This window comes from Dermacentor variabilis, chromosome 8 (assembly GCF_050947875.1).
Source record: "Dermacentor variabilis isolate Ectoservices chromosome 8, ASM5094787v1, whole genome shotgun sequence".
Taxonomy (NCBI): Eukaryota; Metazoa; Arthropoda; class Arachnida; order Ixodida; family Ixodidae; genus Dermacentor; species Dermacentor variabilis.
Genome location: NC_134575.1, coordinates 155,051,119 through 155,063,314, shown reverse-complemented (window position 1 = coordinate 155,063,314; position 12,196 = coordinate 155,051,119). Strand labels below are relative to the sequence as shown.

The following is a 12,196-nucleotide window of genomic DNA, read 5'->3' as shown; positions in this document are numbered from 1 at the left end:
AACTGTGTGTGGCTCATTTAGAATGCAGTTGTCCATCTTTACTGATAAAAAATAACTAGGCCTAAGTAGAATTCATCTAAATCCACGACATCACAGTGCAGGGAACTTGAAGGCAAGGTGGCCAACCGTCTGTCACATTTTGCACTTTTTTTACTTAGTGTTTTCCTACGGCAAGAGTGGCTTTCGTGGTTTATTGCAAAAGGGCAATTTATGATTGCAGCTCAAAAAGCTTCTCCTCTTCTGTGTCCTTTTAAGCATGGAACAAAGAGCACTAAGAGTCTGAAAAGTATTTTAGGCTTTCAAATAATGGATGAAAAATTTGACGCGGTATGCATATTGATTTGTCACTATTAATGAATCAAGGTACTTTACAAATTGTTTTGAATACTCAACATTATCAGTTGTACACAGCTAAGCATAAACTGGAACAATGCACTAATTTCTTATTCTGGCAACCATCATCATAATAATCATCACCAGCCTATTTTATGTCCACTGCAGGACGAAGGCTTCTTCCTGTGATATCCAATTACCCTGTCCTGCGCCAACTGATTCCAACTAACGCTCGCAAATTTCCTAATTTCATCGCTCCACCTAGTCTTCTGTCGTCCTCGACTGCGTTTCCCTTCTCTTGGTACCCATTCTGTAACCCTAATGGTCCAACGGTTTCAAAACTGCGCATTGCATAACCTGCCCAGCTCCGTTTTTTTCTCTTAATGTCCATTAGAATATCGGCTATACCTGTTCGCTCTCTGATACAAACCGCTCTCTTTCTGTCTCTTAACGTTATTCATAGCATTCTTCGTTCCATCGCTCATTGCGCAGTTTTTAAATTGGTCTCAAGCTTCTTTGTCAATCTCCAAGTCTCTGCCCCATATGTCAGCACCGGTAAAATGCACTGATTGTACATCTTCCTTTTCAATGATAATGGTAAGCTTCCAGTTAGGAGCTGACAGTGTCTGCTGTATATGATTCAACCAATTTTTATTCTTCTATGAATGTCCTTCTCACGATCAGGGTTCCCTGTGAGTAATTGACCTAGGTAAACGTACTCCTTCACAGACTCTAGAGGCTGAGTGGCGATCCTGAACTCTTGTTTTGCCCGGCTATTCATGATTATCTTTGTCTTCTGCATATTAATCTTCAACCCCACTGTTACACTCTCTCTGTTAAGGTCCTCGATCATTTGTTGTTACTCGTCTGCACTGTAGCTGAATAGGACAATGTCATGAACAAACTGAAGGTTGCTGAGCTATTCGCCGTCGATCCTTACTCCTAAGCCTTCCCAGTTCCAAGTCCAGTGTTGCCCTTATTCTATTGGAGATTATTTTGGGGAATATTTTATATAATACTATGAGTAAGCTAATGGGCCTACAATTTTTCAATTCGTTGTCTCCCTTTTTGTGGATTACTATAATGCTTGTATTCTTTCAGTTTTCTGGGACCCTTGCAGTCGAAGACGCCTTGTATAAAGAGCCGCCAGTTTTCCGAGGAGTATGTCTCCTCCATCTTTGATTAAATCGACTGTTATTCCATCTTCTCCTGCTGCTCTTCCTCGTTTCATGTCTTGCAAGGCCTTTCTGACTTCGTCGCTAGTTATAGGTGAAGTTTCTGTATCCTGTTCATTACTGTTTCAAATGGAGGTATCCTGACTCCTCTGGGTACTGTACAGGTCAGTATAGAATTCTTCCGTTTCTTTTACTATATCTTCGAGATGCTGATGATATTACCCTGCTTATCTTTCAGTGCATACATCTTGGTTTGTCCTATGCTAAGCTTCTTTCTCACTGATTTCAGGCTGCACCCATTTTTTATGGTTGCTTCAATCTTTCTCACATTATAATATTTAATATCACTTAATTTCGCTTTGTTGATCAGTTTTGACAGTCCTGAGAATTCTTTCTTAATCTCTTGAGTTAAATGCTTTCGTTCTTTATCGTTTCTTTATTAACTCCTTTGTTACTTGGGAAAGCTTGCCTACTGGTTGCCTTGGTGCCTTGCCTCCCACTTCAGTTGCTGCCTCTGAAGCCACTCTAGTTACGGTTTCATTCATTACCTCTATCTCATCATCATGTCTCTGTTCTAAGGCTGCATATTTGTTTGCATGTACCAGCCTGAATTTGTCTGCTTTCGCCCTTACTGCCTCTAGGCTGATCTGTTCCTTCTTCTGGCAACCATATTGTACATAAAGATATGAAATTACGTTATTTGTCTACTGTAAAGATTTACTGATGCACAAACTATTAACTGGTGCAGTGTCCTTTAAATATATAAAAAACATTGGAGCAATGTAGAAGTTATGTTATTAGAAGATGTGAACTGCACTAACTAAAATGGTAAGCACATACAATGCGGTCCACTGTTAAATGTGCGGCTTTCACTTTGCTGGCGTCCTAGCTGCAAGTGGCTACAGAGGCGTCAGTGCACTGTACAGGTGTGTTGAAGGGAATTGGAGCTTCCAACGTCAAGTTATCTGCTGCTAATCTAGGCAATTGTACTTTTGCGAGAGGGGAAAATGTGGACATGCTCTACATTCAGGTGTTCCCTTTAATAACAGTGGACTGCTCTGTACTAGAGCTCAGCGAGCAACACAACCTTATAGAGAATGTAAATGTGTGGGACAGTTGTAAGCAGTAAAAGCAACTGTGCATTATTGAGCATACTCAAGAATTGTGCTTGACTTGTTTGCTGTATGTTGGAGAATGATTGAAAGTTAAGCTAGTTGGTAGAGATTCATGCTAGAAAAAAGTGGGCTAGCAGAGACAGATGTGTTGATTGCCAGTTTCTGTTTCTCAGTGGACATTTCAGGGTAATGGTCATTCATTCACAATTTCTTTGTCTGTCACTGTGCAAAAGGCCCTGCCATAGGCTGCCCTGCAGTGACAGAGCACCTAGACATGTGCTCCACCTGCATTTATAACTTGCAAGGTTTGTGTTTTTTGTTGCATGAATTGATTCGGCAGAGGCTGTTTCACTGTGCTGAAAATGCAAAGCAAGTAGTAGCGCAGCTTTTTGATGGTGGCACGTGTGCACAGGCGGCGCATGCGCAGATGCAGTGCCGGCTGGGCCTGTTTCCCGAGATAGGGCGGGCCTGGCTGGCGGTGGACAGTGACCTGTTTGTGTGGCGTTACGAGACGGGCGACGACCTGGCATACTTTGACGGGCTGAGCGAGGCCATCTTGGCCGTGGGCTTGGTGCATCCTCAGCCGGGAGTGTTCCAGCGCCAAATCCACTCCCTCCTCTGCCTGGCCACCTGCACTGAGATTGTCATTCTTGGTGCAACCCTGCAGGGTACGTATTGACTGCGCCAAGAGGGCACAATATATTGACTGCAGCAGTTGGCTTGTGATGTCATAACAGTTCAGCTCAGATTTTTTGGCACAATTTATTAATTAGGCTCTTTTGCCGAGTACTTTGTTGGCACACATATGAAACTTGTCATAGTAGTTCTGCGGAAACCCGCAAGGTTCTGCGGAAACCCGCAAAACCTTGCGGGTTTCCGCAGAACTACTACATCAAACTCTTGCCTTTGCTTCATGTTGTTGACAAATTCGACTTAGCCCTGCCATCTGCTAGCCGCCTGGTTAGCTCAGATGGTAGAGCGGCTGCCCCGGAAAGGCGGTGGTCCCGGGTTTGAGTCCCGGACCAGGATGAATTTTTCGTCAACTATGAGGCTTTTCTTTCGAGGAACCCGTATGGGTTTCCTTTGTAGCAATTGCTACGAACGGGTGGATGTCTGATTCACATATGGAACTTCCACTTCTGTGAGTTCACTTGAAGTCACCTGAAGTGAACAACTATAGCTAACAACTATAGTGTGTTGTCAACAGTCAAGTGCCGCAGTGTGCGTATTATGGTTAATGAAAAAAGATGAGATTTTTGCCAGCAGTATTGATGTCAACATGGCAACACAGATTGCTTAGCCAAATGTGCTTTACAGTGCACTTAAAATAACTGCAATTGAGTAGAGCCAGATCTACATCCTGAAAGCAGCACTAAACATGGCATGTGAAAATGATGACTCCATACACGTGATATTTCACAGAATGGTAATACAGCACAATAATATAATGTTTTACACAGGAATGTGGCAGCTAAGAGTTGGTCAACTCGTGCATGTGTTCACTCACTCGGAGTGGTGATGAACAGCTCAGCGTACAGTTGACGCTCATTACAATGGATCTGCATGTGACATACATTTGGATATAACCAACCATTCTTTGCCCTTATTTTGGTCTGGTTATATTATCAGTGCTACAAATTCCGCATCTAACATTGTCAGCTGTGACGGAATATCCAATACAGTGGTCAAATATTTGGGGAAATCTTGGCTAAATGGTGTAATTACACCATCCTTTGCTGCAGCAATGTCTGCGTGTGGCATTGGACTCAATTATATTCTATTTCAGTTGTTCCTCGCAGCAGAGCCAAGCTTATGTGACATGCAAGCGCAGATTCTTGCGCAATGAGATGTAGTGCCACAGTTCGGAACCTATTGGATCACTGAATGGCCTTGACAAGTGGTCTTGTCAGCAGGTGTTTACTTGGAAGCTTCTCTGCAGATCGCAGAGTGGTTTATTGTGCAGTTTTGTTTTGTTATTTAATAAAACATTTATTAAGGCTCTATGATCCTGAAAATGGAGCTCTCCACTTGTTCTAATGAAAACGTGCAAAGAAAAAGAAATATGCAATGCTGTCGAACAGACATTAATTTGCATTTAAAAACTACAAACAGTTAATAGCATTGACAGTGGCTAGATTCATACATTTAGTCAGCGCAGCGGCAAGCCTATCTACAAACCTGGCAAAGCAGTGTTTCGAATGCAAGTGTAAGTCGTCCTTTGATGACCCAAAAATCCTGTTTGTGCACATTGATAGCATTACAAGTAAAGTGGCGGAAGCATTTCACATAATAAGAAAAGGTAGTGGGTGTGTTAGTTAGCCTTCCGTAACCTTATCTTTGAAAGAAATGGGCTTGCTAAACTGGGGTGAACAACGCTGTTAATCTCACCCACGACCACGAGGCAGTGTGTGGAGAATGACAAGTGCTTTTATTCACATAGAGCATGTGCGCACGCTTGATGTAAGGTTTTAAAAAGCCATCGTGTTATTTCCAATAAACGCAATTGTAAGTCAGTGCCGTGTATATTCCATCCTCTCTTCTGCTGTCTGGCGGAAGTGTTTAGCACTCTTTTTTTTAACAATATGGGAAACCACCAACTCGCCCATTCTTTTCCAGCTGGTGTTGAAGAGGTTCATTGCAGACCAGCACTGACCGAGGGGCACATACCCCGTAGCCCCAGTCAGCGTCAAAGAGTTTCTTTGAACAGTGGTTGCCTAACCAGTCCTGCATCTACAGTGACCCATGTCGGCTTGAAAGAGGTTCGTCGAAGGAAGGCACACACTGAGTGTGTTTGTGGCACTGGCTGCTAAAGCATCAGGTTGCTGTCCTTGAGGAATGCTTGAGATGTGGGTTTGACTCCACTCACCATCGGATTAGCTGGGTATTTTTTTTTGTCGTTGTAGAGCAACATATTCCCAGTGCACATAACTAGTTACCCTAGCTGACATCAAAGATGTTCGTTAAGGAGCGGTGCGCACCTATTGCCACATGACCCAGTTGCCCAAGTGGGTGTTGAAGAGGTTCATTGGAGGCCAGCGCAGGCAGAGTGGCACATGCCCTGTGGTCCAAGTCAGCGTGTCTCCGAACAATAGTGCCAACCAGTCCCACACCTACAATGACCCATGTTGGCACGAAAGAGGTTTGTGGAAAAGAGGCATGCATGTACACATTGTCATCTGCACTTGAACCTCGTTCTAACGAAGTTAAACGGCAGCTGAAATTACTTCCTTATACCTGTTACTTCGTTATATCCATTGTCATTTACTGCCGTATATACCCAATGGTGTGCACAATTGCAAACATGTTAATAGGAAGATGACTTTGTGGCCCGCGCGACTGCTATATGGCCACGCATTCAATGCTACAATGCTACATGGCCACACATACATGGCCACGCATGCAGGGCGAAGTCGAAATTGTCGATTTCGCCCTGCCATATGCTAGCCGCCTGGTTAGCGCAGATGGCAGAGCGGCTGCCCCGGAAAGGCGGTGGTCTTGGGTTCGAGTCCCGGACCAGGCCGAATTTTTTTTCAACTGAGAGGCTTTTCTTTCGAGGAACCCGTATGGGTTCTAATGCCACAATCATCTTTTCTTTTTTTGCCGCACTGTTCAACTTTCCTATTTATCATAGGGCACATGATAGGCAACTTGCGGGGAGGCCGAGAAAACAGCCAAGACAGAGCCGACAGCAGTGCGAAAGCGGAACTATGGCAGATATCGTAAGGGAAAGCACGTAATGATAAGCTTATTTCTTTATTTTATGACGCCAACTTTGACGCTTGTTGCAATGGACAACCCTGACGACACATTGGCTTGTGATGCTGGGCTTGACTTCAGCGATTTAAGCACTGATGAATGTGGCCTGCTGCTGAGGGCTTGTGCTGCCGGTATCATTGCGTACTACTACGACGGCAACTGTATGTCATGGCTGTACATATTCGCACATTTGTAGCTTTTCTTTCGTGAGAACTAAATGCCGCACTCACCGCTCTGTCTTTGACCCAGTTGTTCTTGCGCTTCGTAGAATGCAGGCAAGACCGACGGAACAGCGCCACGGGAAAGCATTGCTTTGAAAGGCACTCCACACAACTTCAGTAAGTCGGCGTTGAACTCGTAATCCTCTGGACGAAAGTGCAGCGAGCACACTATGCGATTTTTCTGCTCTTTGCCAACGCGCTGTGCCAGAGGTACGGCACTTAACCACTTCGAACGGAAAGGTTCACTCGTTGGCACACAGTGATAAGTAAAGTTGGATTCACCGCTGCAACTGCCCTTGGCCAAGTTCCGCAGACCGTTCGCGCATCCCACGACATCGCATGAACGTGGCATTCTCGCTGCCTGTTCCAAATGTGTTTTTTTCGTCAAGCATGAGCCTAGGTTGGTTACAGCATACAAAGAAGGTTTCTTTGTTGTTCTTCCTTAGGAATTGTACACACAAAGAGCTAAAACTGGTATTGACAAATTTCGTTTCAAAATATGGGCGTCCGAGGCAACTTGCTAAATTTGATCGAAAGCTATCTGTCCAACCGCTCATTTCGTGTTCGGATTGGTAACGTCCTGTCTCGTCTGTTCAGGAGGCTGGTGTGCCACAAAACGGAGTGCTGAGCTGTACTCTATTTCTTGTAAAAATGAACTTGCTCCATACTGTCATACCACCTACAATCTTTTATTCTGTATATGTAGAGCATATCCAAATAGGTCATGTAATCTTAGTATCTGCGAGCGACAAGTGCAGCTTGGCCTGAATCAATTCTCTAAGTGGGCAGACGAGAATGGTTTTAAACTAAACCATCAAAAAAGTACAGTACATGCATTCTCTTCTCGAATAAGAGAGGTGTAATACTGGAGCCCATTATTGATCTTAATAGAGAATGGTTATCTCTGAGCCATGAACATAAATTTCTAGGTCTCATTTTAGATTTTAAACTAACTTTTATGCCACATTTAATATATTTGAAAACGAAGTGCTTGAAGACAGTGAATCTACTGAAACTCTTGATCTGCACAATTTGAGGAAGTAACAGAAGATGCCTTTTGAGCTTGTACAAAAGTCTTATACAATCACGCCTTGACTACGGAGCCATTGTGTATAACTCTGCCACGCCTAGTGCTTTGAAGATGCTGGATGCCGTCCACCACTCCGGTATCCGTCTTGCTACTGGTGCGTTCTGGACTAGCCCCGTAGAAAGCCTGTACGCTGAATCCAACTAATGGTGTCTACATCTCCAAAGGACATATTTAAGTTTCTCCTATGCCCTGAAGGTGAAATAAGATTTCCATCATTGCATGCCATTCAGTTCGAGACCTGTCCATGGCCAGGCTGTCCCGTAACCGCCCAGCCACTACGCCTCTGTCCCTCCGGTTTGAAGCACTGTCTGAAAAAATGGGCGCCTCAATTTTAGAGAATGTCATAAAGGCAACTATGCGGCTTCCACCGCCTTGGGAATGGCAGACTATTGAGTGTGACATCTCATTTGCAGAAATATCAAAACGAGTGCCTGAGGCACACATACATTCACATTTTCTTGAGCTTCAGAAGTATTCTTGTGCTGAATTTTACACAGATGCCTCTAAGTCTCCTTCTGGTGTTGCTTACGCAGCACTAGGACCAGCATTTTTAATATCCGGTACATTGAATCCACATACATGTATTTTTACAGTGGAAGCATATGCAATACTGTCTGCAATAAAGCACATGAAGCAAACAAATCTCACTAGGGCTATTGTGTTCACAGACTCATTGAGTGTAGTCTGATCCCTAATGAATCTACGAAAACATAAAAACACTCTCTTTAATGAACGGTATACATTGCTATGCTCAGCTCATAGTGCTAAACAAGTGGTCATCCTATGCTAGGTACCTGGCCTCTGTGGCATAAAAGGCGATGAAGCTGCTGACGAGAAAGCTACCTCAGTAACTTTTAGCGACACTGTCACAAATGTACCCACCCCAGCCACAAATCTTAAACCATACTTGCGTCACAAGCTGAAAATTTACTGGCAGAAACTGGAATATTCAGATATCCAATAAACTACAATTGATCAAACCCAAATTAAGACATTATATATCTGAGAACATCACAATATAGGTGAAGTGCTCCTTTGCCGATTAAGAATAGGACAAAGTTATGGCACTCGCTCTTACGTCTTGACTGGGGACCGTCCTCCGACTTGTAGTAAGTGCGGCAAAAATCTCACAGTCCTGCACATTCTTATTCAATGCCCTGCAGTAGAAGCACAGAGGAAAAAGCATTTCACTTCTGCACATTGCAAAAATATTCCTCTTTACCCGACATTTTTTCTTAGCAATGAACCACTTTTTAATATGAAATTAGTCTTAAGAGTTTTTAGCTGAAACAGACACACTGAAAATCATTTGACCAGGTAATTTTTTGCACATTTATAACAGCTCTTGTACTCAAGGGCTTTCTTAATGCAAAAAAAAAGTGAGGCGTGCAGACAGGACACAAGAGTAGAGATAGAGAAGTGGACAGCACGAACACAGACTATCAACTGAAGGGAGCACTGAGGCGAAAAAAAGAAAGAAGACACAAAACTCATCTGGGCAACCTCAGGAATGGTATCACCACGTGTCAGTTGGGTGCATGTGCTGGTCTACGGGAGAGATAACTGTTAAGGCACTCAATCTCTTCCTTATGTAAAGTAATAGAAGGCTGACTCACGCACGGACTTCCACCATTATAGATATGCCATGCCTCTACCATAAGATGCGTATCTTCATTCTTATGTCTGTGCAATATTGCGCATTCATCTAACTCTGGCGTGCAGTTACAATCTTGGCAATGTAGGGAAAGATTAGAAGGCGATCCACCGGTTAACGACCTTTCATGTTCCATTAGCCTCTGATTGATACACCGTCCCGTTTGCCCTTCGTAGAACTGGCCACAGCTAAGGGGAATTTTATAAACCACACCCATACGACAGTCAGTAAAACGGTTATTCTTATTGTGCTTCACTGGACAAATATCTGTTCTTTTCTTGCCTTTTACCTGCTCCTTTTTCCTCTGTATGGCAGCGCATATCTTACCTAGCTTATTGGGAGCAGTGAAAGCAACATTAACATCATATCTACTTGCAACTTTTTTAAGCCTGTGCGACACTGAATAAATGTACAGAATAGCCACTACTCTTTTTTTGCTATTACTGGTTTCTGTAATCACGTCCGTCCCCCTCGAAACCAACTTCTTTAGGTGCTCAGCCACAGTGGCCACTGCTACACTAGGATAACCTGCTTCTACTAGGCGTCGGACCTGCACATTAAAACTAGCGCTCATTTTGTGCGTGCAGGATCTGGTGAGGGAAGACTTAAGGCACAACATGGCAATTCCATTTTTTACTACTTTGGAATGCTTGGATTGAAAGTTTAGCAACGGCTTCGAAGATCTTGGGGAGTACTGCCAACAAACGTGATTTTGTTCGAAGACCAAGGAAATGTCAAGAAACTGAATTACTCGTCGCTGAGGAAATTCCTTGGTAAACATTAATCCTCCTCCTTAAAGTTTAAATTGCTCACTTACTGAGGTAGCAGCGGAATAGAATTCTTCCCTCTTGCAGAAAATCAGGTAATCATCAACGTAACGAAATATCTTGATAACGCTATCACCTAAGGCTTTCTCTAAGCAGCTGTCAACCTTACTCAGGTAAATATTGCTAAGAATAGGGGCAACCTTTGAGCCAATACAAATGCCTGATTTCTGCAGAACAACTCCATCTCTCCACCCAATCAGCGTCGACTTCAGGTACATTGAAATAATTTCTAGAAAAGCTCCCGTGGAAACACTGCATCTGTCAATAAAAGCCAACTCTTGCACTTGTTTTTTAATGCACTGGTTTACGGAATTTAGCAACCCGCCATGATGCAGACGGGCCCCTATGTATGTGCCTACTGACGAGGAAGAGGAAGGACCGTGCCGTGATCGCGAGCGAGCCCCGTGCTGCGGACAGCCCTTGTAGTGCCTTTACTTAGTGTTCCACAACATTGTGAACTACAATACACCTCATCGCATTTGGTGGAGGTGCTGGGTAAAGGCACTACAAGGGCTGTCGGTAGCACGGGGCTCGCTCGCGATCATGGCACGCTCCTTCGTCTTCCTCGTCAGTAGGCACATACACAGGGGCGCGTCTGCTTCGTTACAATATAGATAAAACAAAGTACATTAGGCCACCCTTCCAACATTCGGAAAGAACAAATCACTGTAAGTGCATCAGACAGTTTTCTGCGTGTGACAACACATTCATTTTTTCCATCTGCAATTGAAGCCTGGAACCGTCTGCCAAAACCAATTGCACATGTTGACTCCATCGAAGAATTTGCAACCAAGATATGTGCACTTTGTTGTGATTAGGTCTGTTTCCGATTATTTACTGCTTCGTTACAACGTTGCGTTGCGCAACTGTGTTTTGGCTATTTCCCACCACATCTGAATTGTTCGTAGCTCTTACCCCTTCCGTGTATTATCTGCCTTGTACTGTTTGCTTTGGTCTGTCGTTTTGTTTGCATGTCATATCTTTGAATTGTAATAATTAGCGTATTTCATTGATCTCTTCTGTTTTGACCCACAATGTTGTTTTGATTGTGACCCATTCCTGTATGAGCCTGTGAAAAGGCTTACAGTATCGCTAAATAAATAATAAATAATACCTGGCCCTTGTGGGGATGCGCGACTCTCGCGCGTCCCCTGATATCTTGTTTTGCTGCATAGCTCCCGTCTTCTGCAGTACGGCTTCGCCGCGTTGCCTGGCACCCGTGGCAGTCGGAGTGGTTGAAGCGCAGTGCGAGAGATGGCGCGAGTGTTTCGCTGCTGACGCAGCCTCACGGCAGGGTTACTTGGAGGCGCAGGGGAGAACACGCTTCCTCTTTGGTTGGAGATCGTCAAGCGGCATGCACGTTCCGCGCGTGCGCCGATCCAGGCTTCTGCGAGACCGTCTCGTGTGGCCGCGTTCGAATGCGCCACCGTTCGTGTGACCGTATGCGCGAACGACCAAGCATTCAGATCCAGCATGGGGCGAACATATTCGCTCGCTATCCGGTCGCGGTGAGTCGGGCTCCCTAGATTTGTCGCGCGCCCATCGACATGTTTTGTGGATAGCAACTCGGCTAGCAGGCATTGATCTATGAAAGGTGCAATAAATGCCCTTGTGATTGTTTGCACTACTGTGTTGTCGTTCCTTTGTCCCAAGAGCACAGAAGAATCCCACACCCTTGCGCCATAAAACACCACACATCATTATCATGCACATATATAGATAGATAAATAGATAGCCGCCGGTCGGTGCGTGAAGTGCCCTAAGAATGCTAACGCATTAAAACATACAATTTGAAGTCACTAAGAAAATTCACTGACGATATTACGATACTCCTTAATGTGAAATTTTAGTGCAAGTCTGTACGTGTTTTTCCTTTTGCATGTCAATATTTTGTATTATGATTATATGGGTACATGGTTTATATTGACACGTGTACTTGTTTGGCTTTATTGGACAACCGCATTTCACCATCTAAGAAATGTTATCACTCAGTGCAGGACGTGCCGGTATGTGTCGGATCCCCGC

At 44.2% G+C, this 12,196-nt stretch overlaps 1 protein-coding gene across 1 annotated transcript in view; it reads left to right on the top strand.

Annotated features, from left to right (window-relative positions):
- The window catches only part of Nup154 (nuclear pore complex protein Nup154), a 280,785-nt gene that overhangs the window by 20,416 nt on the left and 248,173 nt on the right, over positions 1-12,196 (top strand). Inside the window, exon 2 of the mRNA XM_075703099.1 lies at positions 3,036-3,291. Coding sequence (XP_075559214.1) covers positions 3,036-3,291 — 256 coding nt within the window. The remainder of the gene's footprint in view (positions 1-3,035; positions 3,292-12,196) is intronic.